The sequence below is a fragment of the Lampetra planeri genome, chromosome 10 (assembly GCF_965212315.1).
Source record: "Lampetra planeri chromosome 10, kcLamPlan1.2.h2, whole genome shotgun sequence".
Taxonomy (NCBI): Eukaryota; Metazoa; Chordata; class Hyperoartia; order Petromyzontiformes; family Petromyzontidae; genus Lampetra; species Lampetra planeri.
In genome coordinates this window covers 1,707,127-1,734,877 of record NC_136116.1, presented here as the reverse complement: position 1 = coordinate 1,734,877, position 27,751 = coordinate 1,707,127, and the positions used below count along the sequence as shown (strand labels likewise).

The window sequence follows — 27,751 nt, the reverse complement described above, 5'->3', positions numbered from 1 at the left end:
CACGGGAGGGACGCACCCGGGATGAGCAACACACCCACAACGGGAGCTATCGAGCTCCTTTTTTTTTGGAAGCGACTTGGCCACAAATCTAAATGCACGTTTCTAAAGGTGGAGGACCCGGAGAAAAATCCACACGACCATAGGGAAAACATGCAAATATACAGCAGCAGGCGTCAGCGTCGGGATCGAACCCACGACCTCCTGTATACCAGGCGAGGTAGTTAACATCTCACCACCATGGCACCCCATAATTGCCTCGTTTGCAGCAGCCATATGGATTATTGCAATGCGAGACTGAGACGGTGATGGCTTGGGGAGACCTTTATCCAGCAGTGGATATATCATAGCCGATGATGGCGGTGCCACAACCGCTTAGCACATACGGGAGGCATTTAACGTGCGAGAGAGAGCTCAAGTGAAACAGAACACAGCGGGACGGAAGCTCCACCGACGCATTTTATTTTGCAAGATCCCTGTTGAAGACTCGAAGGGCCCTTCCACGCACAATACACAGGTTCTCTACGTTGTTACGCCCGTGGCTCTGCTGTTGGACGCCCACTCCCAAGTGACAATCCCGGCTACGCGTAGGTCGCAGAGCTTTTTTGTTGAGCCAGTTGTCTGCCTATTTTATAAAAACAAGTTTTTTTTTTACATTATTGCAACGCACAGCGCCAGTCGATTTCCCGATAGGTGCGATCGATTATTCCAATTCCGAGTCAAACCATAAATAGAAATACAGCAGCGGAATTCCGAGTGTTCATGCGACGTCTCCGTTCAAGCTGCGTATATGTTCCGCCAGATGCAGAAGAGCTGCCATCCTTTTGAGTTTACAAGGCCACAGAATCGACCACAGCACAAACGGAAACATTGAACAGGCTTTTGAATTGCAATATAATTTTGAGAATATTTGTTTTGTGCTATTATGTTGTAATACATGGGGTTTTAAAAAGATGGACCCAATTTCAAGGCAGTATATTTGTCGATGGCAACATGTTACAATTACACAAAAAGTTACAAACGGTTTAATGAGTTGTCAACTTTTACTAACCATTTTATAAATGCCCTATGTGCCCTCCACCTGCTGTACGGACAACATCGAGACGATAGTTGAATTAGACCCAAACGCCTCTCAAAGTGTCTTCTTTCACTGAAGTCACCGCTGCCGTGATTCTGTTTTTGAGGTCATCCACATGAGTCGCTAATGGTGGCACAAAAACAACACGGTCTTTGACGTATCCCCACAAGAAAAAGTCGCAGGGTGTGATGATGTCTGGGGATCTTGGGGGCCAAGAGTGTAGCGCCAAGTCTCGGGGTCCCGTGCGACCTATCCAATGTTGAGGCAGCGCGTCTTGCGAATGACTGAGGCTAGGGGCTGTTTGTGCGCTGGGAGATGCATCTATCCGTAATCAATTGCAACTCTATGCCCCGCCCTTTCAAGTGGTAAGAGTTTCATTCATGGGCAGTTCGTGGTTGCAGAGATATAGCGATTTCAAATCGGGTCCATAATTTTCAAACACCCTGTAAATTGTTCGCGATTTCTCAACACACACCGCACAGGATTGATCCGTCCCTAATTAAAAAAAGACAAAACACATCGCTGGGAGCCCAAGATGAGAAGTGGCAAAGCCGCTGTGGCGCGCGTGCGCGAGCAACGGACAAATTATTCATCCTCCCCCCGCGGCGCGTGTTTGCGAGCTCGGTGCTTTTCTGTCGGGATCACTTCTTCTTGTTCTTGCGCTCCTTCTTGCGGGAGGCACGCGGGGTGGACGCCTTGCGGTACAGGTAGTACGCCAGCAGGCACAGCAACCCCGGCACCAGGCCCACGTAAACGAAGGGCAGCGCCGTCTCCAGTGCCCGCTCCCACGTCTCCTTGTGACGCAGCGACACAAGCTCCGTCTCGAACGTGAGCACGGCGTCCGCTGGCCGTGCCCGGCGGGCACCGAGTCACAAGCGGTGGGGGAAGGCAACGAGGAGAAGGAGGAGAGTGAGCGCATCGGGATGAAGATACGGAAACGCGATGAAGAGATGACACGTCGAGAAGGTTAGGGGTTACGGTGCAGAGCGTGAGTAATAAAACACACTTGATTTCCGTCAACCGTGCCACATCATCAATCACCATCGCCGGCAGCGTGCCCCAACGCATGAAGGAACACCCACACGGACAACCTCCGATTCAAACGATCTCCGTTACGTCACCTGTGTTGCAATCCGCCTGTGCCTCTGCAGCTAAATTAAAATTGACACATAAGTGATTACAAAAAAAGAGCCCAGAGCTGCCGCAGCGTGTGATTGGGTGGTTTATTTTGGTCGTGCGTAAGAGAGCAGAGGGGAGGTAATGAGGGCATACACATAGAAAACAACCAAAGAACCGTGCTGGACAGGAAAAAGGGAATTGCATGTACGTGTGAATGCACGTGTGTGCACGCGTACAGAAGCAGCGCACGCACGCTGCGTCTGTCTCGCACGCATCACCAGAGATTAATGCGAGCGGTGAGCACCACTGCGTCTCTCGCTGATATCGGGCCGGCGTGTTGGCCATGCTGATAAGCGAGGCTTAGCATACATTATCACCGACTCGGCTAACTCCGCACACCCGCCGCGTCCGTGTGCATCCGCCGCAGCGAGCATCGGCTCCTGCGCACCGCACGTGAAATGAAGCAGCGTGCTCTGCGGGTGTGAAGATGTGCATGTGCACGCACGTTGGCGGAGGCGTCGTGTGTATGCTTTGCCTCATCGCTCGGTCCTGACTGCCAAGCCAGGCTGCGTACGTGTGACGCCGTGTGGGCGCGTGCGTACGTGTCACGGCGCGCGTGCGTGCGTGTGTCAGTGCGTGCGTGCGTGTGTCAGTGCGTGCGTGCGTGTGTCAGTGCGTGCGTGCGTGCGCCGCGTGTGTAATGAAAGTTGAAAAATGGCCCTCGAGCAGTTTCATTGTATGGCCACTTTTCCCATCAAGCCGCCTAAATATTTCAAGCTTAATCACCGGAGCACATTGATATTCTGAGCATTCCCTTGCTGCGCCGGGTTTGACAGGCGCTGGGTTTAATAAACGCGTGCCTACTTAAATGCCACCACTGAAATGCTTGCAGATCCACAGAATCCTCGTAAAGATCCTCATTAAAATTGATGAGATCCGGTAGCTTCAAGACATGCAAATCGGTCCAGCGAATCATCACGACCGTGAATGGGATTTAACCATCACGCTGGTTTTACGTTCCTCCCCTTTCCACCTTCGCCTCACGCAGCCCCCCACTCCACCTCTACCCCCCCACACCTCCCTCCTGCTTTCACTCACAGCCCCATGCAATGTAAAATCGGGTAGATGCTCCTCGCGCATGCAATGTTCACGCCATCTGCTGCTTTTTGCTCGCTCTGCCACGCGATGGCTTATTTTTATTCGCATTTGCAGAATGTTTATTCGCATGCTCGGCATCCTCCTTATATGCCCCTACCGCATACGGCCGTGTGATGAGCTGTTAAGTGTGCATCATTGCTGCATAGCGAAAGCCATCTGTCCGATGACAAGCTACTCCACGACCATGACAACTTTGGTCTCTTGCCTACCCTGTTCTGCAGACATGAATGCACATGCTGTGCAGTCTTCCCGATGTATCATGGCTGTCGTATCCTGACAAGTGTGGTCACTGGGGTTTCGACAACGGAATTTTTCATGATACGATACAGCAAACCCCATTGACCGACCCTATATCCAGGCATGCACTTTGGGATGATGCATTAACACACGTTTTTTTGCATATAAGAGGGATTCATTGAGAAATTCATAATCGTATCCCCAATTACAACACTGTGTAACAAAAAACTAATTTTATTCCTGGGTAGTGTTATTTCCTAATTGCTTATACCTCAAAAGTACAGAAAATGGCTATTATTCCCCCAAACTTTGCTTTTGTGACCAGGAGAGTGATATTTTGAAACGTACCTATTTTCAATGAGAAAGCGTATGCATTTGTGTCATAAGCAATTAAAAAATAACACTACCCAGGAACAACAATCGTGTTACATATTTTTTTCCCCTTTCACCGCCCATGGAAAAGCAGAGTATCCGTGCACGACAATTCATCTTGGGTGACATCACCCCACATCACCTGCAATATCCACCACCACTCCACCTGCAATATCCACCCCCCCCCCACTCCACCTGCGAGACTCACCCTCCCCCACTCCACCTGCTAGATTCACCACCCCCCCCACTCCACCTACGATATTCACCACCCCCCCCCCACTCAACCTACGATATTCACCCCCCCCCCCACTCCACCTGCGAGATTCACCCCCTCCCCACTCCACCTGCTAGATTCACCACCCCCCCCCCACTCCACCTACGATATTCACCCCCCCCCCCCCCACTCAACCTACGATATTCACCCCCCCCCACTCCACCTGCGAGACTCACCCCCCCCCCCACTCCACCTGCTAGATTCACCACCCCCCCCCACTCCACCTGCGATATTCACCCCCCCCACCCCCCCCCCCACTCCACCTACGAGATTCACCCCCCCACCCCCCCCACTCCACCTACGATATTCACCCCCCCCCACCCCCTCCACACTCCACCTACGAGATTCACCCCCCCACCCCCCCCCCACTCCACCTACGATATTCACCCCCCCCCACCCCCCCCACTCCACCTACGATATTCACCCCCCCCACCCCCCCCCACTCCACCTACGATATTCACCCCCCCACCCCCCCCCACTCCACCTACGATATTCACCCCCCCCCCACCCCCCCACTCCACCTACGATATTCACCCCCCCCCACCCCCCCCCCACTCCACCTACGATATTCACCCCCCCACTCCACCTACGATATTCACCCCCCCACCCCCCCCCACTCCCCCTACGATATTCACCCCCCGCACCCACCCCCCACTCCACCTACGATATTCACCCCCCCCCACCCCCCCCCCCACTCCACCTACGATATTCACCCCCTCCCACCCCCCCACCACTCCACCTACGATATTCACCCCCCCTACTCCACCTACGATATTCACCCCCCCACCCCACCCACTCCACCTACGATATTCACCCCCCCACCCCCCCCCCCACTCCACCTACGATATTCACCCCCTCCACCCCCCCCCAACTCCACCTACGATATTCACCCCCTCCACCCCCCCCCACTCCACCTACGATATTCACCCCCCCACCCCCACCCCACCCACTCCACCTACGATATTCACCCCCCCCCCCCACTCCACCTACGATATTCACCCCCCCACCCCCCCCCCCACTCCACCTACGATATTCACCCCCCCACCCCCACCCCACCCACTCCACCTACGATATTCACCCCCCCCACTCCACCTACGATATTCACCCCCCCCCCCCACTCCACCTACGATATTCACCCCCCCACCCCACCCACTCCACGTACGATATTCACCCCCCCACTCCACCTGCGAGATTCACCCCCCCCACCCCCCCACTCCACCTACGAGATTCACCCCCCCCACCCCCCCCCACTCCACCTACGATATTCACCCCCCCACCCCACCCACTCCACCTACGATATTCACCCCCCCACTCCACCTGCGAGATTCACCCCCCCCCCCCCCACTCCACCTGCTAGATTCACCCCCCCCCACTCCACCTGCGAGATTCACTCCCCCCCCCCCCACTCCACCTACGATATTCACCCCCCCCCCACTCCACCTACGATATTCACCCCCCCCCCCCACTCCACCTGCTAGATTCACCCCCCCCCCACTCCACCTGCGATATTCACCCACCCCCCCCCACTCCACCTACGATATTCACCCCCCCCCCCCACTCCACCTACGATATTCACCCCCCCCACTCCACCTGCTAGATTCACCCCCCCCACCCCCCCCCACTCCACCTACGATATTTACCCCCCACCCCCCCACTCCACCTGCGAGATTCACCACCCCCCCCCCCCCACTCCACCTGCGAGATTCACCCCCCACTCCACCTACGATATTCACCCCCCACCCCCCCACTCCACCTGCTAGATTCACCCCCACCCCCCCCCCCCACTCCACCTGCGAGATTCACCCCCCACTCCACCTACGATATTCACCCCCCACCCCCCCCACTCCACCTACGATATTCACCCCCCCCCCCACTCCACCTGCGAGATTCACCCCCCCCCCCCACTCCACCTGCTAGATTCACCCCCCCCACTCCACCTGCTAGATTCACCCCCCCCACTCCACCTGCGAGATTCACCCCCCCCCCACTCCACCTACGATATTCACCCCCCCCCCCACTCCACCTGCGAGATTCACCCCCCCCACTCCACCGTTCCGTATCATGTGCACGTGAATACAATACATTGATACAGTACTGTACGTTAATACAATGCATTGATACAGTACTGTACGTGAATACAATACATTGATACAGTACTGTACGTTAATACAATACATTAATATTGTACTGTACGTTAATACAATACATTAATACAATACATTAATACAGTACGTTGATGCGGTACGTATGCTGCACAGAGCCCATCGCAGATGCTCATCCCCGTCCGTGCCACGGGGGGGATTTAACCCAGATGTGATTGCTCGAACATCCACACTATCATATTGCCTATGTATATATTCATGTGGAAATGCTATATTCGTGTTTGTTAAGAGCTTGCAAACAAAGGCCACTGATGGTGTGAGGCCAGGAATGAAACTTGAAGACTCAGCGCAGAAAAACAAGCTCTCGTGAATTCGTTATTGAGAAACACGGACCTTCAAGTGGAGGCCAAGCTCTGCCACTGTGGTGATGCTGACACATCAAGTTGTTAAAATGGAAGTGTAGTCCAGCATGTGTATTAATGTAAGGAATACAGTGCAGAGCAGTGTAGCCGGGCTAATGTCACCCATCTATCATAATATGGCTGGACAGCATCACTTTGAAGGTGTGTTACATTACTGAAGCCTCAAACTCTGGTGGGCTTCTTCCCCTTGGTGGCTGAATCTGGCGACCAAGGGAAAGACCTGAGGGCAGATGGTGGTGGAGACTGTCGGGGCAGGTCATGGAGGAGGTTTGCTGCGTGTCTACTGTGGAGCAGCTGTGGGATCTGCCGGGAGGGTAGAGATATCGGCGAGGTCCCAACGGTGACGCCAAGGGGGCCGGCGTGGGAGCCGGGCCCGGTGCTGCCCTCAGCCCCGCCGTTACCTGGGATGCTGGGAGGAGCGCCCCTCTTGCCGTACGCCAGGTGAGGCGGAATCACGAGCTTCCTCTTCTCCCTTTAGACGACAACACGCAAACAGCCACGTGTCAATCCACCGCCTGGACCAGGGCTTACCCCACACTGCGCCGGTCACGGGGGTTATTTGACCATACTTCGCCACTCTGGTCAGCGCTGGTCGGGAGCATACAACCACATGTAGAACAATAGATGTTGCTGCACTGGCCACCACGCAGCCTACATTAGTCCCCCTACAGCCACCTCTTTAACAACCTGCTGGGCAACACTGGTGGTCGCCCATCCAAACACGACCCAGGGTCAAGCCTGCTTAGCTCGAGAAACTTGACGAGATAGGGGTGCAGATCAACGCAACGCCCGCGTTGTCCATTGTGCGTGACCGATGTAAATTCTCATGATGTTCGTGAAGGGCTAAAGGGATGACATTTTGGCACAGCTAGAATTCAGTCGATCACGATTACTGGACAGACATGCAAAATAACGTTGAGCATTTAGACACCAAAAAATTATGGCCTCGAAGTTGATTTAACTTGGCCTAAAGTCGTAAAATTCCTAAAGTTATATGCTAAATACTTAAAAATGTAGGCTCTCCAGTCTAGCGAGTTGGTTGTCTCAGCCAGGCGGTGGCTATGCATGTGGCTTCCTGTGATCCAGCACTGTGTGGAGGCAGCAGCGAGGGTTGGTGGATCACACACGGATGTTGTGAAACTCCCTTCCCATGGGCGTCGAGGAGGTGTCACATACCCTGGCTCGCCAGGAGGTGGTAACAGCAAAGTGCGGGCTAATCTCTCCCATCTGTACGGGATAGTGTTGCCTCCTCGTATGCCTGGGGTTTCTCCACTTTCCTCCAACATAAATAATAATAAATGTTAAGTGAACTAAGGTATTTGCCTCCTTTGGAGTGTGACGCTATAGCCCATAGCAAAACCCAACAACAATCTCACTAGCGATGTATACGTGCATATGTAAATACATACACAAATGTGTGCATTTGTAATGCGGGCGAAAGCGACCTTCCGGATGTGACGTCACGAGGAGGCGGAGCCAGGTGACGTGGGTGAAAGGTAGGGGGTCCTTAAGCGGGTAAACCGGAAGGAGAAGGCAGTCGGGGTGTGAATGGAAAGGTGTGGGGCCACGCGGGCGTACGAGCCGAGGGGGCACCGTCAGAAGCGGGAGCCAACCCTGGGAACAGTAGGGAGCTACTGGGAGGTGTAAAGCTGCAGACAGAGTTAGGCAGTAAGGCTGTGTGTGAGGGGCAGCGAGGTGGCTGCCAAGAGTCGCAGGAGCAACGAGAAGGCGAGACAGCACGAGGCTGTCAGAGCTGCAGCAGGAACAGCCAAGGGAGCTGTGTGAGAGTACAGCAGCGGAGCTGCTGTGGGGCTGCAAGAGCGACAAGAACAGCAGCGGGGCTGCTGATGTGGACTGGAGTGACATCGGAACCAGCACAGAGAGAATAAGAGAGACAGCCGTGTGGGAACGCAGTACGGACCGAATAAAGGACACTGAGCCAGAGATCGTGGTCAAGTCGTTTATTACACTGGGGTCAGAAGTGAAACGGCATGTCTAAGCAAGTAAGGAAGAAAATTCCCCCGCCGCCAGCATCGGCTTCTTCGTCCGACGACGACGAATTCCCTCCGACCACGGATTCTGCTGGGGTGGTGGAGGAGAGCCCTGCTGAGGCGAGCACGGGGACGGGCGTGGAAGATGTCGGCGCGATGGCGGGTCCGTCAACAACATCGGACGCTGACCAAAGATGGCAACAGGTGGCAGAACAACTGAAGACACTCAAGGACGTCCTGGCGCATCTATGTCACCTCGTTACGCCAAGGACGACGATGGAACGAGAAGGTGCTCCACGGGCCGCCACGTTGCCTGCCCTGCCGCCGCCATTGGCCACGCGGCAAGAAGACGCCATCTTGCGCGCTCCGGGGCGCCAAACCGCCATCTTGGCCACGCCGCGGGCCGACGCCATTTTGAATTTGCCTCCAGAACAACCATCATTGGAAGACGGCGTAAAGAGGAGTCGGAGTCGCCACCTTACTACAGTTAAGGAATTCTCTATCGGGGGCGATTGGAGCGCTTTCGCCTGCCGATTTTTGGCGGCGGTTCGTTCAGCAAGATGGACCGATGCGGAGGCCTTGGAAGTGTTGCCGACTCTACTGGACGACGAATCTGTTCGATTTTTCCGTTCCATAACGGCCGATAAGAAGAAGACTTTATGTGGAGTTTTTGAGGAAATGGCCAACGCCTATGAGCCACCTGACGACGCGCATCGGCGATTCGCTCAACGACAACGAGCCCTCGAAGAATCGCCCGTGGCGTTCAGGGGTGCGGTGTTGGAGCTGGCCATGGCAGCATATCCTGACACGCCACAGGATCTGCTCGAGCCTCTCATATTGGGAAAAATGCTGGAGCTGTCTCGGGATCTGGGGATCCCCATGCCTGTGTGTGGGCATGAGAAGCTCACGTCCCGGGCGGCAGCAAAGTGTCTGGATGCGCAGTTTAATCTCCGTCGCTGGAAGCAAGTGGCGGCATGGACGGGTGGGCCCGTCAAGGAAGGAGGCGCGATGGGGTGGGACCCCACAAGGGCGATCTATGTGCCGGATGAGCGGGGTCCACAGGAGCTGACGGCTGCCTCCTCTCCATGGTCGGGACGCGGAAGGCCGGGGCCGCGCGCTACGCCATCGGGACGGGGCCGCCGGGATGCAAGACCTGCGCTTCGGCGCAACGAGGCCGATTGCTTCCGCTGCGGCCGTAGGGGCCATTACGCCAAAGATTGCTGGGCCCGCTTCCCGGGTCCGCCGCAGCAGGAGCCCACAACACCGGACAAGCCGGCCAAGGAACCTCCGAAACAGGCATGTCGGCACGCACCAGACACTCGGCAAGGCTTTACACCTCACCCACCACCTGTGTTGCGCGATCCTATTGTTGTTGTTAAAGAAAGGCCATCGACGGGGCCTTGTCATTCAGTTACGCAGTGGCGCAAATTGGCACGGAGAGTTGTCGCGGCCGCTACGGGTTCGTCCACTGTACCGGGCTCCATACAAGGTGTGGACGTGCGCATTTTGGTCGACTCGGGAGCGTCTGCGACTATTATATCGGATGTCATTTTCCATCTGTTGGGCATTCCGCCGGGGGCTGTGCGTCCGGTTTATGGGTCTTGCGTCGCTGCGAACGGGGGTAGTATGGGTATCGTGGGCCAGGTGGATGCTAAGATATCTATAGGGGATGTGTCGGCTTCGGGCGTTGTGTTAATATCGAGATCTTTGGCGGTTCCTTGCTTACTAGGCACGGATTTTTTGGCTAAGATGCCCATTTTGATTAAAATCAATGAGAATTGTATTGAATTGCCGGGGGGCCGTCGAATCTCGTTTCTGCCGTCGCCCTGGGGGCGACCTGCTTCGGCCGTACAGGTGCAGGCGCTGTCCGTCGCATCTGTGGACATCCCACCTGGTTCACAGATGCTTATACCCTTGCGGTATCGGAAGCCCCTGCCCAATCGGCTAGGAGCATTAGGGGTCTTGTTGTCACCATCCGCCACGATAACAACGGGATTGGCGTTAGTTGGGGCACAGACCATCGTCCGGCCGGATCAATTACCGGTTTTACAGGTGCTTAATGCGGGGGTGGAAAACATCCGTGTTCCGGCCGGTACGGTTGTGGCACATGCCACTACGGCGTTTGCGACGCACGATTGTCCGCATCGCCGGGGAGTGGTCGCTGGTGTTTCCGAGCCAAGGGGTTCGGATAATCGTTGGATCGCTACCTTATGTGACGAAAATTCTTCCCTGTCCGTGGGGCAACGTGATGCGCTGCGTAAATTGTTGCTGACGTATTCGGATGTGTTCAGCTCCGACGATTTGGATTTGGGACGCACATCGTTGCTTTCCCATCACATTGAGACGGGCGACGCTGCCCCTATTCGGTTAAATTCGCATCGGATGAGTCCAGCGGAGCGAGAACACGTTCGGGGGGCGGTGGAAGACATGTTGGCTGCGGACATTATATCGCCATCTAACAGCCCATGGGGCGCTCCTGTGGTCTTGGTTAAGAAAAAGGATGGCAACTTGCGATTTTGTGTCGATTTCCGGAAATTGAATAAGATATCAGTGGCAGATGCGTACCCCCTGCCGCGTATGGACGACTCCCTTGACGCATTGTCGGGGGCTAAGTTCTTTTCCACACTGGACCTCTCTTCGGGATTTTGGCAGCTTCCCCTTGACGAGTCCTCACGGGAGAAAACCGCATTCCGTACGCCGCAGGGGTTATTTCAATTCAACTGCCTCCCGATGGGATTGAATGCGGCCCCTGCTACATTTCAAAGATTGATGGAGCTCGTTTTGACGGGGTTGCAGTGGGAGACGTGTCTTATATATTTGGACGATATTATTGTGTTCAGCCGCACATTTGAGGAACATTTAACGCGGCTGGAGACAGTGTTCACGAGGATGCGCTCTGCCAATTTGAAATTCAAACCAAAGAAATGCCACCTACTGCAACGGTCCGTCCGTTATTTGGGGCACATTGTGAGTGCAGAGGGGGTGTCCACGGATCCGGAAAAGACGGCGTGTGTCCGGGATTGGCCGACTCCGGCCTCTGTGGGGGATGTTCGGCGGTTTTTGGGATTTGCCTCGTATTACCGAAGATTTGTGCCGGGGTTTGCGACGATTGCGAGGCCCTTGCATCTCCTTACGGGTAAAGGACGGAAATTTGTTTGGGGAGAGCCGGAAGAGGCGGCCTTTCGGAGTCTGCGTGATCTATTGGCTACGGCCCCGACATTGGATTATCCCGATTTTGATCGCCCTTTCATTCTTGATACGGACGCGAGTGACACAGGTATTGGGGCGGTATTATCACAGTCTAAAGGGGGCGTAGAGCGCGTCGTGGCGTATGGTAGCCGAGTCTTGTCGCCTGCGGAAACACGCTACTGTGTCACTCGTAGAGAACTTTTGGCGGTTGTTTTTTTCCTACGGCAATTTCGACCGTACCTTTACGGTCGTTCTTTTATTGTGCGTACGGATCATGCGGCCTTGCAATATGCACTTAAAATGGACCAGCCATCGGGACAGTGGGCACGTTGGTTGGACACGCTGCAGGAATTTTCCTTCCAAATTCAACATCGGAAGGGAGTGCGCCATGCGAACGCTGACGCACTTTCCAGATTACCAGGGCGCGCCCCTTGTAAATGTGCGTCGGGGACGCAAAGGTGTTCGCCGATTCTGAACCCCCCTCAGCCGCTTTCGTTGGCCGTCGGGAAGTCGGATACTCCGATGGAACCGGGACCGACTGATGGGGTTTTGAATCTGCCGCGGTCTGTCTGGATTCGGGAACAGATGATGGACGAGTCGTTGTTGTCCATGCGGAAGCGGTCTATGAGGGACAATGGGAGTCCGAGTTCGGCTGTGGGGCCGCGAACCGCTCTCCGAGATGGTCTGCTTATGTGGCAAGAAAGGTTCCAGGAAAGCTGGCGTGTGGTGGTACCAACGTCCTTGCGATTTGAGTTGATTAGAACTCTCCATTGTGACACGCTATTGCATTTAGGGGTGCAGAAGACCTTGTTGACGTTGCAACGTCATTATTTTTGGCACGGCATGGCGACAGATGTCGTAGGGCACGTGCGCGCGTGCCCTGAATGCGCCCGGCGTAAGCCGCCTAAACATCCTTACGTGCCGCCTCTCCAGTCGATTCAGGTGTCTCGAGTCAATGAATTGGTGGCACTGGACATATTGGGACCCTTCCCACCATCGGCGAGGGGAAATAAATATTTGCTGGTAGGGGTTGAGTATCTCTCCCGTTGGCCGATGGCCTGGCCGTTGCCCGATCAGTCGGCCGCGGCCATCACCGACGCCTTTTTGTTTGGGTACATTATGGACAAGGGGGCGCCGGAGAGACTCCTCACGGACCAGGGCCGAAATTTCTCTTCTAAATTATTGGCTGAAGTGTGCGCAGGGCTTGGGACTAAGAAGATACGGACATCTCCATACCATCCGCAGACGGATGGTATGGTTGAGCGGCTGAACAGGACATTGTCTGCCATGCTTTGCCATACTGTGAGTGAACAGCAATCGGATTGGGATCTGCACATCCCCGGAGTGCTTTCGGCGTACAGGATGACGCCCCATGCGGCTACAGGGTATTCGCCGTTTTACCTTATGTATGGTCGGGAAAACGTGCCTCCGGTGGATGTGCAATTGGGTACTGGGGTGAAGGGACCTCGTAAACCACTCCCTGAATACATTCAGGACACGGTTCGCCGGGTTACGGAGGCGCGGGAAAACGCCCGCGTGGCTACGGCCAAAGCCCAGGCCCGGAACGAGCGGTATGCTCGGCGGTCTGAGGGGGAGTGCCCCTGGAAGGTGGGAGACCTGGCCTGGCTCCATTGCCCGCAGGTGCGGCCGGGGACCTCTCCTAAATTGCACAAACCTTGGCATGGTCCTGTGCGCCTCATTGAGGTTCCCAATCCACAGTCGGCGCGCGTTCAGTTTGGTTCTCGCCGTTGGTTTGTTCATACGTCGCGGTTGAAACCATATGTTGCTCCCCTACGTGATGCGTCATCTCCCAATGTTGCCTTGCCGGGGTCTGTTGCTGCCGACTCTCCCCTGCCTGCGTCCACTGATCTTGCTCGAGCGCCTGTCGTACCTGTTCCAGACAGGCCGACCGTGACACCGCGGGGGAGGAGTGGGCCTGTTCGGAGGGCGCCTGCCAGGGCTGCGGGACCTTCAAGCCCGGCGACCCTTCCGACCCCGCTGCAGGCGCATTCGCGGAATACGACCAAGACTGATTCGTCAGGGACACGAGATGTCGGTGGACTTCCAATCGCAGCAGGGGAATTACCCCCTGTCATTTCTCGTGTTCCATCGCGTCCCCGTTCTACAAGTGGGCCGCCGACCGTCCGGGACGGGCCGGCGACCCGCACTCGTTCCAAATCGCTTACGTTTCGTTAATTGTATGTTGTTATTGTTCTTGTTCTTGCCATCGTATTTATCGCATGCTTTCGTACGTTCGTCGATGTTACTTGTGTGTTGTTCTTGTTGTTATATTGCATGCTTAGTGTCCTTTAAGGGGGAAGGTCGGTTCACCGCATTACGCTTTGGTGTTGTTCAGCCGAGGTCGGCTGGGTTTTTTCTATGGGGGAGGGTGGTGTAATGCGGGCGAAAGCGACCTTCCGGATGTGACGTCACGAGGAGGCGGAGCCAGGTGACGTGGGTGAAAGGTAGGGGGTCCTTAAGCGGGTAAACCGGAAGGAGAAGGCAGTCGGGGTGTGAATGGAAAGGTGTGGGGCCACGCGGGCGTACGAGCCGAGGGGGCACCGTCAGAAGCGGGAGCCAACCCTGGGAACAGTAGGGAGCTACTGGGAGGTGTAAAGCTGCAGACAGAGTTAGGCAGTAAGGCTGTGTGTGAGGGGCAGCGAGGTGGCTGCCAAGAGTCGCAGGAGCAACGAGAAGGCGAGACAGCACGAGGCTGTCAGAGCTGCAGCAGGAACAGCCAAGGGAGCTGTGTGAGAGTACAGCAGCGGAGCTGCTGTGGGGCTGCAAGAGCGACAAGAACAGCAGCGGGGCTGCTGATGTGGACTGGAGTGACATCGGAACCAGCACAGAGAGAATAAGAGAGACAGCCGTGTGGGAACGCAGTACGGACCGAATAAAGGACACTGAGCCAGAGATCGTGGTCAAGTCGTTTATTACACATTTATTACAAAGACAAAGATTCCCCGGTATAGCCTTCACAGATTGTTGGGACAAGTGTTGTTAGCGAGCATTTTTTAAAGCCAGCATGGCACATGCTCACCGCTGCACCACCACTCGCCATACTACGGGACAGCCATTCGATTTGGTGTGAGCAAACTGGTACAGTTTACACACGCGGTGTTTTCGCGTCAGTGCTATGAAAATGAGGGTCGCGCTCGTATTTCTGGGCTGAAAGCTCCACTTTTGCCTCGGCAATGGGGGCTCCACGTTGGCGAGATGTCAACTATCTCACCTGGTATACAGGAGGTCGTGGGTTCGATCGCTGATTTCTGTATATTTGGAGTTTGCATTCTCTCTGCATGGACACGTGGGTTTTCTCTGGGTCCTCCAGTTTTTCCCTCCACATTTAGAAACGTGTGCTTAGAGTATTTGTCTGCTAGACATTTCCACATAAGCTATTTTGGTTGAGCTATCATTTCTCAAAAATATCTGAAAAGCTCAGTGGGCCTTACCTGGAAAATAAGAATAGGTATTTACCCTTTCTGGCAATAAAACAGGTGTTACAATTTTCAAACGCCAAATCGCTAACTTTTGCAAGCCATCAAGTCTGCATTAACCGCACATACTTGTGACAAAACATTATCTTGCATACTGGCAAAAAGGTCCCATCAATACAATAAAAATAGTTTTGTAAGCCATAACCTACATTGTATATCTCACAATAAACCCAGAGCAGCTCGCTCACCTCCCTCGCTGGTTTGTGTGAGGCTAAGCGTAAGATCGAGATGAGCTCTCTCTGTTGTCATGGGACTTACCCAACACACATGCCGAGCAAGCCCTGCTCCCATCCTGGTAGGAGCAAAACAAAACACCTCGTTAATCATGCCCCCAGCAGCCACAAAACTTCTTCCTCAGCACAGATTGTAAGCTGTTACATTTTTCTTCTTCGTGTGCTCATTACAAACGCATAATTCGATAATGCACACATTGCTCACTTGTCTGATTTAACACGTGGCTCAATATCTGTTTTTAAGCCGAACGTTCCTCCAAAGCTGCCAAGTTAACGGCAGCGCTGTCGCACCGCCGACGAGGGCCGGGGGTGTTGAGGGAGAATGCCGGCGTTTGGATCGTGCTCGCTCGTTAATGTGCGCCCCCTAAGCGGCATAAGCTGGTAAAACACCCACTGTAAAAAAACGTGCATTTAGTACATTTATAAGTTAAATTTTTTTCTAAAACTACACGTGTGGCCAGAAATGATATTGTTTCACTGAGAAGTGTCTCTGCCGCTGGTAAACTGGTGTGCAGGCAGGTGACTATTAGCCGCAGTGAATAGTGAAAGGTAATACTGGACGTGGTATATAACCGGGTGTGGAAGTATTTCTCCTGGTCACCGATCAGCATGGACTTGGCTGAAAGTAAGCCCTGCCGTATCGTACACACTACACAAACTCAGAAGGAAACACGGTCACTCCTCACACACCCGTGGGGCCTGTTTCCAAGTGGATTGAAATTATTTAACGAAGAAAATGCCTCGGAAAACACTCGGGGGCTCCGATCAGAGCAGTGGTTCTTAACCTTTACTGCAGTCTGCACCCCTTTGATTCTCAATAGTAATAAAATAAAGTTACGTTAATAAATACCTCGGTTTGATGAAACAAGGTAGTTGTACGTATGTGCCCGTGCTTGATTTATGTTTTCAATGATTTACCTTCGAAATAAATCTGGCCATGTCTCGCACTCCCAGAAAGGGCATCTCGCACCCCAGGGCGTGCGTGCACCCCCCCCAGGTTAAGAAGAACCACTGGATTAGAGAGACCTTGGAGGTCAATACAACAGGATCTGCCCAACAAAGCACGGCGAGAAGAGCTGGCCGCAGCACACAGCTTGGACAATGGATGTATCGCGAAATGAACAAACAGTGGAACCTGCTACGATTCAACAACTCAAGTTCGATTTCTGCTCACAACAAAGATCAGTGATGAATATCTGAACCGGTCTTGGGCCTCTCCTAGGTCGGCTCAGTCTCAAATGAGTACATGGTGCGGTGTGCAAACATCATCAACGGGTCCGGGCGTGGTGTTCGTCACCCACCCCCTCGTGTACCGTGCCGGCCTTCATAGGTGCTCGCTAACAACAATTGCCCCAAGTCTGTTAAGGCTATCCGGGGGGATCTTTATTATTTGTGTGTGCGTGTGTGTGTCATGCAGTCCTCTTGCCACCCATCCATGCCGCTCTCACCTGGAATCACTTGCTTCTTGCCGAGCTCCACCTGCAGGGGGTCCCGCATGGCTGACGTGTCGAAGACGGAGCCGTCGTTGAGCCGACCCTGTGCGCCACGGTCCACGGCACGCTCGTTCACTCGCTCGCTCACGCTACGGGTCCAGCCGCAAGCCCGCCTCTTCTACAGGCGCCACGTGGCACTCGCGCTCGTCTCACAAACCGTGACTGTCTAGGCTCACTAACCAGCAAAATCCATTGTTGCACTGTACTTCTATGCGCTCGCGTCTATGCTCCCCCGCCGACACCATCGCCACTGAACAGCGTCGTGAACGATGCATGGTGGCGCATCCTCCACGGCCCACACCGTGCAGGCAGGGCCTCATCCAGCAGTGCATCCATTCACAAAGGGCTGTTCGTGCAATGTGCATGTACACACGTGCATATGTCAATCCACCTTTAGCGTGCCAGGCCCAGTACTGATTGGAGAATTGTGCCAATGTCAGTAGATGATGGTGGCACAGGGTGGCAATCCTAATCAATAATAATAATAAGAAATAGACTGCTCTTTGTCCAGTGCATGCAGCTGGATGAACCATCCTGGTTAGGTTCACATTCGGGTTTTGGTAGTAACTTGCGGACATTATAAAACATGACTGTGGGGGACTTTAATCACGTCAACTGCATTGAATTTTAAAAGCCACCAATATGAAATCAAGCCCACAAGACTTAAATTCGAACTCAATAATGAACCGCTCTCCCAAATGCTAATAGGTATGGCGGTGCCATGGGCGAGTTGTCCACACGTAAACTCTTGCAACTTACATTCAAGCATCTGGGTATAGGCAAGAGTGCGTGTATTAGAATCATGTTAAAACACTGCGATGATGCTAGCGTGTGTTTGCTTCGTCCAGTTTAGGCTTTAGTCCAATATCCCACCCCCTCCCATCCTCCCCCTCCCAGCCTAACCCACGCAGCATCAATAAGCCACGTCATGATTCTCTCGAGAGGACACGTGTACACCTTGTGGCCACCCAGGCACGCTCAACAGATGCCTACCGAGACTTATCCGCCATCAGGCAACGCACACGCACGGGTGTAATAAACATACAGCACAAACCCACTTACACACACTCCGACACTCGTAAACATACGTACAGCACACAATGATCCCCCGTATAGCCTTAACAGGCATGGGGAAAGTGATGTTAGTGAGCACCTATTAAGGTCGGCAAGGCACACGTCGGGGTGGGTGGCCAGCACCACGCGCGGCCGCCTTTGTATCTCCAGTGGCAATGTTTATACATCGCACCAGGTACCTATTTGAGGCCGAGTCGACCGAGGGGAGGCCCATAACCGATTTAGATCATCGTCACTGGTGTTCGCCATGAGCGGGAGTTCCGTATAACAAGGACCATAACATGGACCATAACATGGACCATAACAAGGACAGACCTTTGGGGCAAGTGCTGTTAGCGAGCACCAATGAAGGCCGGACCGGCACACGAGGATGTGGGTGGCCAGTACCACGCCCGGCCGCCTTTGTCTCCCCAGTGCCGCTGTCTCCACTCACCAACCCAGCATATACAACCCCCCACACACCCAAATCCAGCACTTACACAAACAAACCCCTACCCACTCAACCCCCCGCACACACACCAACACAGAGGCTGACACAGGACACACGCACACACATCCACGTCCCCAGACACGGCCGTGTGACCGTGCCACCTGCGGCTCTCACCGTGTAGTGCACGTGCAGCGTGTCTCCCTGGGCCGACAGCTCCACGCACTCCTCGGGCTTGTGCTGAACGCGTGGGGGGGTGGGGGGGGCAAATGCGGTCACTCATGCTACGATGTGCCCGGAGCGAAACGTCGAACGCGAATGACGAGGTACAAACTTGAAAACGCATCGGAGAGCTTTGCACAGCGCAACATACGCAGGCTGACGCTTACATTGGCCGCGGTGGCGAGATGTTAACTACCTCGCCTGGTATACAGGAGGTTGTGGGTTCGATTCCAACCCTGACGCCTGCTCTATATTTAGAAGTTTGCATGCTCTTCCCGTGGTCGCATGGATTTTGCTCCGGCTCCTCCAGGTTTTCCCTCCACAATTATAAACGCCTTTAGAGTATCTCTCAATAGTAATAAAATAAAGTTACGTTAATAAATACCTCGGTTTGATGAAACAAGGTAGTTGTACGTATGTGCCCGTGCTTGATTTATGTTTTCAATGATTTACCTTCGAAATAAATCTGGCCATGTCTCGCACTCCCAGAAAGGGCATCTCGCACCCCAGGGCGTGCGTGCACCCCCCCCAGGTTAAGAAGAACCACTGGATTAGAGAGACCTTGGAGGTCAATACAACAGGATCTGCCCAACAAAGCACGGCGAGAAGAGCTGGCCGCAGCACACAGCTTGGACAATGGATGTATCGCGAAATGAACAAACAGTGGAACCTGCTACGATTCAACAACTCAAGTTCGATTTCTGCTCACAACAAAGATCAGTGATGAATATCTGAACCGGTCTTGGGCCTCTCCTAGGTCGGCTCAGTCTCAAATGAGTACATGGTGCGGTGTGCAAACATCATCAACGGGTCCGGGCGTGGTGTTCGTCACCCACCCCCTCGTGTACCGTGCCGGCCTTCATAGGTGCTCGCTAACAACAATTGCCCCAAGTCTGTTAAGGCTATCCGGGGGGATCTTTATTATTTGTGTGTGCGTGTGTGTGTCATGCAGTCCTCTTGCCACCCATCCATGCCGCTCTCACCTGGAATCACTTGCTTCTTGCCGAGCTCCACCTGCAGGGGGTCCCGCATGGCTGACGTGTCGAAGACGGAGCCGTCGTTGAGCCGACCCTGTGCGCCACGGTCCACGGCACGCTCGTTCACTCGCTCGCTCACGCTACGGGTCCAGCCGCAAGCCCGCCTCTTCTACAGGCGCCACGTGGCACTCGCGCTCGTCTCACAAACCGTGACTGTCTAGGCTCACTAACCAGCAAAATCCATTGTTGCACTGTACTTCTATGCGCTCGCGTCTATGCTCCCCCGCCGACACCATCGCCACTGAACAGCGTCGTGAACGATGCATGGTGGCGCATCCTCCACGGCCCACACCGTGCAGGCAGGGCCTCATCCAGCAGTGCATCCATTCACAAAGGGCTGTTCGTGCAATGTGCATGTACACACGTGCATATGTCAATCCACCTTTAGCGTGCCAGGCCCAGTACTGATTGGAGAATTGTGCCAATGTCAGTAGATGATGGTGGCACAGGGTGGCAATCCTAATCAATAATAATAATAAGAAATAGACTGCTCTTTGTCCAGTGCATGCAGCTGGATGAACCATCCTGGTTAGGTTCACATTCGGGTTTTGGTAGTAACTTGCGGACATTATAAAACATGACTGTGGGGGACTTTAATCACGTCAACTGCATTGAATTTTAAAAGCCACCAATATGAAATCAAGCCCACAAGACTTAAATTCGAACTCAATAATGAACCGCTCTCCCAAATGCTAATAGGTATGGCGGTGCCATGGGCGAGTTGTCCACACGTAAACTCTTGCAACTTACATTCAAGCATCTGGGTATAGGCAAGAGTGCGTGTATTAGAATCATGTTAAAACACTGCGATGATGCTAGCGTGTGTTTGCTTCGTCCAGTTTAGGCTTTAGTCCAATATCCCACCCCCTCCCATCCTCCCCCTCCCAGCCTAACCCACGCAGCATCAATAAGCCACGTCATGATTCTCTCGAGAGGACACGTGTACACCTTGTGGCCACCCAGGCACGCTCAACAGATGCCTACCGAGACTTATCCGCCATCAGGCAACGCACACGCACGGGTGTAATAAACATACAGCACAAACCCACTTACACACACTCCGACACTCGTAAACATACGTACAGCACACAATGATCCCCCGTATAGCCTTAACAGGCATGGGGAAAGTGATGTTAGTGAGCACCTATTAAGGTCGGCAAGGCACACGTCGGGGTGGGTGGCCAGCACCACGCGCGGCCGCCTTTGTATCTCCAGTGGCAATGTTTATACATCGCACCAGGTACCTATTTGAGGCCGAGTCGACCGAGGGGAGGCCCATAACCGATTTAGATCATCGTCACTGGTGTTCGCCATGAGCGGGAGTTCCGTATAACAAGGACCATAACATGGACCATAACATGGACCATAACAAGGACAGACCTTTGGGGCAAGTGCTGTTAGCGAGCACCAATGAAGGCCGGACCGGCACACGAGGATGTGGGTGGCCAGTACCACGCCCGGCCGCCTTTGTCTCCCCAGTGCCGCTGTCTCCACTCACCAACCCAGCATATACAACCCCCCACACACCCAAATCCAGCACTTACACAAACAAACCCCTACCCACTCAACCCCCCGCACACACACCAACACAGAGGCTGACACAGGACACACGCACACACATCCACGTCCCCAGACACGGCCGTGTGACCGTGCCACCTGCGGCTCTCACCGTGTAGTGCACGTGCAGCGTGTCTCCCTGGGCCGACAGCTCCACGCACTCCTCGGGCTTGTGCTGAACGCGTGGGGGGGTGGGGGGGGCAAATGCGGTCACTCATGCTACGATGTGCCCGGAGCGAAACGTCGAACGCGAATGACGAGGTACAAACTTGAAAACGCATCGGAGAGCTTTGCACAGCGCAACATACGCAGGCTGACGCTTACATTGGCCGCGGTGGCGAGATGTTAACTACCTCGCCTGGTATACAGGAGGTTGTGGGTTCGATTCCAACCCTGACGCCTGCTCTATATTTAGAAGTTTGCATGCTCTTCCCGTGGTCGCATGGATTTTGCTCCGGCTCCTCCAGGTTTTCCCTCCACAATTATAAACGCCTTTAGAGTATCTGGCTGCTTTAAAGTTCCGCACGATAAGCAACTTGGTTTTGAGATGTAACATGTGGCCAGGTCGCGTCTGACAAAGAGCTCCACTGCTCAGTGGGTCTCACCCGGTCAAATAAACATCGTCAAATATCCCCACGTGGCGCCCTGCGACACGAGTTTACAAACAACGACGAGCCAATTCCACGACACCAGCCGACAGTCCTCTGTTTACAATAACTTATTTAGGCAAAGTTTTTCATCAGAATGGTTTAAAGCCCCCGCCTGTTTGAAGTGGGTTATTGCTCGCAACGTCGTGACATCTAAATGAATGAAACCTGATTGTGTATGTAAAATGTTTTTTTGTCTCATCGGTTTGATGTGGTGTCAACTCTCTGCCTCTGTTCGGGTCCATATGTCACCGCACACCCCTCCCCCGGTCCCCTCTCGTCTCCAAACAACAATCACGCACAACGTTTCTCGTACATCGTCGTGATGCGGTCACATTTGGACGCGCTTTCAATCCAAATTGGATGGTATCGCAGTGTAAACCACTTTCATTTCTGGCACGTAGAATGGGCTCGCGTGGAAATGACTAATTAACGCCGTGATTGATATTCATCCACGACAGCCTCAGCGTCTCTGCGTATTCAAAACTGCACCGTCCCCCAATTGCGTGCGCGTGGGTGCGTCTGTGCAGATGTGCTGACGCGTGTGCAACAAAGCCACGTGCGTTCCAACTGCTCGGACCAAACTCCTTCCATCATTTCCTACAGAACCTCTCCACTCACTCGCCATAGACCACCGGTACACAAGCCAAGTTGATTGGTTATTAACAATGCATCTATTACGAAGGTACTTGTGCAATGACGAAGGGCCATTGGCCGAAACGTCGCCGATTACCTGTGTTGTTTATTTTAAGGCCACGGCGTATTAATTAATATACTGTATATCTAAAGGGAGAAGTTATTCTTTGTTAACATTAACCAGTGTTGGATGCAGTTTGTCATAAAATAACATTGAGTATTGATCTTAGTAATTCAGTTGTAAGCTGAAATATCGTGTATGTTGCACCATTTTAAGAATGCTGGCATTTAACCACTTTTACGCACGAAGCAGTTAAACGCACACATCTCTCAACGAGTTTCACAGCAATGGCCGAGAGAGTGCATTAAACGTAACTCGGTAGAGGTGCGAGATTAACTTATTGTAATAATGCAAATAGAAACATATGCAACTAGAATTGTGGGCACACGTTGAACTAAGAAACGGAATTCTTCGTTTACCCGTGACCTTAGAACACGCATTATGCTGACGTTTCAAGTAACGGCCCATTGTCAGTGTGGACAGATCGCAGAAAGGCTGGCAGACTTAAGGGGGCCACACTTTGCCCCGTTTTAACAAATGCGGGCAACCCAAGGCGGAAGAGACGAGACTGTTGTTGCGAAAGTAATCGACTGAACAAGTGGGACTCAAAAACACCACGACCCCTTTCCCATTGAGTGCGAGGATGGCCATCACCCACCAGGCGTGGGGTCACACGCGGCCCGGGGTCACATCGCCCCGCTCACTCCACGGACGAATCAAACGTGGAACTCAGAGAGACGAGGTCCAAGAGAAAACTTTTCGAAAGTCTTTTTCTTTTCCATCGAGTACACAACTCCGCATCACGTCCCGCCAACAGCGTTGACATATTGTAACACGCTAAGGCTCCTCGCGAATCCGTCTCGTCCCATATTTGAACAACCCACAGCCGGCAATGGGCATTCCACATTCCCATGGCAGGGGGCGAGTCACGAGACAAGAGAGCTATTAACAGTCAAGACTTAAAGGCGCGCTAGAGATACACGGCGATGCTCTGTCACCGTCTACGGAAGGCTTCTTGACGCCGCGATGCCACGCGCCCCCCTCCCATCCTCATTCATTCCGCGCGCATCTCCCCCCCCCCCGCGCGGTGCCTACCACCACTTCCACGAGCAGCTCGGCCGGGTCGGTCCCCGCAACCAGACCCAGCAGACCGAGCAGCAGCAGGCTGCCCAGCAGCGCCCGGGAGGGCAGCAGCAGCAGCAACATCGCTTCCGTGTGTAGGACGTGGCGCTGGCCGAGGCAAAGAGAGAGAGAGAGGGGGAGAAGAGAGAGGCAGAAGGAGAGGGAAGGAGAGGGGCTGGAGAGTGTCACACCGGCTCCGCCCAGGAGACCCCGAGCCAATGCGTTCGAGCCCCGCCTCGCTCGCTCGCTCGTGAGAGTTTGTGGGAGTTGAGCCACGGCGGTGGCTCCGAGCGCCACGTGGATGCGGGATGAGTGAGGCTGGGGCGGTGGTGGTGGTGATGAGTCGCCGTCGCGTGGCAGGCTGTTGCGGGGCTGGCTCCTTGCCAGTTGGTTCTTAATAATGATCATTCATCACTGTGCACATTATGTGGTGGGGCTGTACTGCTGCGTTGGCATTGGTGCATAAACATGAATAACAAAATATCAACACAATCGTCAAGAACATTGCTTTTAATAGAAAAGTAAACAATAGGCGACGTTTAAAGAAAGTCATTCTTCACAGCAAACAAATGTGCTTTGAATAAGGGGCGATGATGTATGTGCCATGAAGAAGGGGCATTGCCTGAAACGTCGCCTATATAATTTTATTTATAAGGCAGTAATAATCGTACATCAGCAGCAGGATGCTGGCTGCAGCAACACCATCCATAGTCATGATCGATCCGGTCGCTTATAAATGGTCAACCTTGCCAAACAGACGATCCTGATCTCCTGAGTGCTCACCTGGTTAAACAAATAAACTCGAATCTGGGTCACCATCATTATCATAAACCATAACAACCGTTCTTATGAAATGTTAATTTACTTATTGTCATAAGTGTCAATGAGCATCGTCGTTATCACAAATAATTGTGTCGTCATTCACCATCGATCATCAATCCTATTCGATCATCCATCAGTCGTCATTCATCACCAATCATCAATCACAGTTGGGATCTGCGTGTCGTCTGAATGGTACCGCCGCGTCTCTGGCGGGTGCCGCACGTGCGGCAATGCACGGGGCACCAACACCAGGCACGGGGGAGATGTCCAGTGACACTCAGGGAGACGCTTAAAGGTGAGCGTTGGTGACGGAAACTAATCCAGAGAAGCCACAGTGGGTGTCGAGACTTCCCAGCAGAGCCCTGCAGTGGAATGCTCATTCCAGTAGTGCCAATTCCTGTTTTAAAGAAGTAGATTTTCTCTGAGTGTGTAAAGGAACTGTAGTCTCACGAATGATATCCACCGCACGTACGAGGGGGGGGGGGGGTGCATTTAATAGTCCGCACAAACGGGTTAGCGAAACCACTTGCTGCTTTTGACAGGTTGGGAGTCTCACGAAACCGCATGATCCACCAAGTCCTGTGGAGATGGACGCCAGCGATGTCATCACGGCTCTGTCGGCGAGTGGAGCGCGCCATGGGGCTGTGAGTGAACGGCTCTAAATCAGAACGTTATTCTCGTTTAATGTGTTTTTTTAAGTTCAAACAGTCACGAATAATATTGAAAGAGGCACATATTTAATTTTATTTGCAAAAAATACGTTTTAAATAACCATGTTAAACATGGCAACAACGTAATATCGAGAACATTGTATGTATGTTGAACTTCTTTCACACCGTACATAGCCAACGATGCTAATCGGAGATGCGGGGGAAAATATACCAACAAAAATGACACACGCTTCGGAGAGCAGAGATTTTGTGAACGTCTGATGATGATGATGATGGAGTTGCGGGGGAAGGACAACAAACTAAACACACAAAAGCAGTTGTAAATAAATACTTTTCAAACTACATTTAAAAGTGCATCGCTCCGAGTGGCTCCCTGACATCGGAAGGAAGAGCGTTCCAGACGGCCGCAGAAGCGGTGACCTCCGTCTTCGTTCGATGGCCAGCAGCCAAAAGTCGCTGCTGCTGCGAGGATGACCCGGAGCTCGCCTGATGGTGGTTTATGCTCCTTAACGAGATCAGCTCTAAAGAAATTAGTTTTCAATCATTATATACAATTATAATCGTAATTCATGATATTCACCGAGGAGGCTACGCGGTGTAGCAAGTTGTGGCTTGGCCGTCCCAAACGCGGGCAACCAGAGTTTGAAATCCCTCAAGTGAACTTTCGTGGAACTTTTATTTTCACATTGTGTGATGACGTCACACGAGTCGAGCACGGCCACAAGCGTCCACGTGCAGCCAGTGCCGAATTATCTTCATAGAAAGAAAAAGTAGCTAAATGCTTTCAAGCTATCAATTCCGGTTTAGTGATTCTGCACTTGCTCTGTTACTATAGTATTATACTGCCTTTAACGTTTATGAACGACTGGGTGGTTAAGGTTAACGATTTGTCGTATTATCTGTAGAGGCCGACGAAATTCGGTTTCGGCCGAAAGTCAATTTTTAACTTGCGGTTTACTTTCGGTTTCGGCCGAAAGTCATTTTTTTTACTTTCGGTTTCGGCCGAAACCAGAAATTCAGTTTCGGTCGGCCTCTAATTATCTGGCTGTATACCAAATGAAAAAATACAATTACTTTACTATGCCAGTTAAACATTTGTGTTTTCATATTTACGTGTGTTTTTTTTATTTAGTGTCCCTTTACAACATATGCTACAGGCCCCGCACTAGCTTCATCCTGCACTGCGTGCAGCCGAGGGCGAGAGAGAAAGAGAGAGGGTGTCCCACGGTGGCGGTGGAGACCGTGACAATGAAGGAGAATCCTGGAGACGCCTCGACGGACGAGGGGAAGCTGGCAAAGAGAGACGGCAAAAATATTGTATTCTTATTATGATTGTTCATAAAATAGTTGACCACTTTTCGTGATCAAAGGTAGCGTACCATTTGTAAATAATAGATTGTTACACCCGTGACTGAGAATCTGAATCTTTATTTATCCTGGAGAAATCAGATGAGCTGTGAAGCTCTTTTTCACAGATGTTCAGTAGGGGCGAGTCAAACAATATGAGTGCAAAGTATAGGAAATGTAAGCAAATTACTACAAAACACATTCCTGCGGAGGGAGCTGGTAGGAACGTTGGGTTTCTCGGTCAATAGCCAGGGTCAACGGCGGCGTGGTGCATTCCGCAAATAGGTTAAACGTTGAGTTTTACTGGTAGGAACCTCCTGGTTCCACCAGCCCACAGGGGATTATTGTGTCTGTCCGTCGTGCAGGGAGGGGCTGGGTGGGGAGGGAGGGGCTGGGTGGGGAGGGGAGGGTGGGCAGGGGCTGGGTGGGGAGGGTGGGGTGGGGGCTGGGAGGGGTGGGGCTGGGTGGGGAGGGGCTGGTTACACCGTGGTGCCCTTATAAAACTCAACGTTTAACCTACTCACGCCGGCTTGTGCCCGCCTTCACAGTCGGGAGTACAGTATTTGCGGAATACACCACGCCGCCGTTGACCCTGGCCATTGACCGAGCAACCCCACGTTCCTACCAGCTCCCTCCGCAGGAATGTGTTATAAGGGCACCACGGGGTGACCAGCCCCTCCCCACCCAGCCCCACCCCTCCCACACAGCCCCACCCCTCCCACCCCCACCCAGCCCCACCCTCCCCCTCCCCACCCAGCCCTACCCTTCCCCGCCCCACCCTCTCCACCCAGCCCCTCCCCACCCTCCCCACCCAGCCCCTCCCCATCCTCCCCTCCCCACCCAGCCCCTCCCTCTCCACCCAGCCTCTCCATGCACGACGGACGGACATAATAATCCCCTGTGGGCTGGTGTAACCAGGAGGTTCCTACCAGTATAAATACGTAAAATAGACTCAATGTCGTCTTA

General features: G+C 53.3%; 1 protein-coding gene across 2 annotated transcripts; it reads right to left on the bottom strand.

Annotated features, from left to right (window-relative positions):
* Window positions 1–434: 434 nt before the first annotated feature.
* LOC144720813 (peptidyl-prolyl cis-trans isomerase FKBP11-like) lies at window positions 435–24,104 on the bottom strand. 2 transcript variants are annotated; one of them, XM_078597879.1, is made up of 6 exons: window positions 23,919–24,104; window positions 21,592–21,654; window positions 19,869–19,956; window positions 15,695–15,728; window positions 7,161–7,231; window positions 435–1,919 (listed from the first exon to the last, which is right to left on the bottom strand). In XM_078597879.1, exons 1-6 carry the CDS (start codon window positions 24,027–24,029, stop codon window positions 1,717–1,719), a joined length of 570 nt encoding a protein of 189 aa, XP_078454005.1. In that variant the 5' UTR covers window positions 24,030–24,104; the 3' UTR covers window positions 435–1,716. The 2 variants fall into 2 exon arrangements, with proteins under 2 accessions (XP_078454005.1, XP_078454004.1); XM_078597878.1 differs by lacking the exons at window positions 19,869–19,956; window positions 21,592–21,654; window positions 23,919–24,104 and adding exons at window positions 17,118–17,205; window positions 18,841–18,904.
* Between the last annotated feature and the right edge of the window lie 3,647 nt (window positions 24,105–27,751).

Excerpts from the sequence above, each read along its gene's own strand:
- LOC144720813 (XM_078597879.1), bottom strand. The coding sequence starts at position 24,029 with ATGTTGCTGCTGCTGCTGCCCTCCCGGGCGCTGCTGGGCAGCCTGCTG. Across the intron at positions 19,957-21,591 it reads CGCTGCACGTGCACTACACG|GGTCGGCTCAACGACGGCTC; the intron begins GTGAGAGCCGCA and ends CGTGGCGCACAG. Across the intron at positions 15,729-19,868 it reads CAAGAAGCAAGTGATTCCAG|GATGGGAGCAGGGCTTGCTC; the intron begins GTGAGAGCGGCA and ends TGCTCCTACCAG.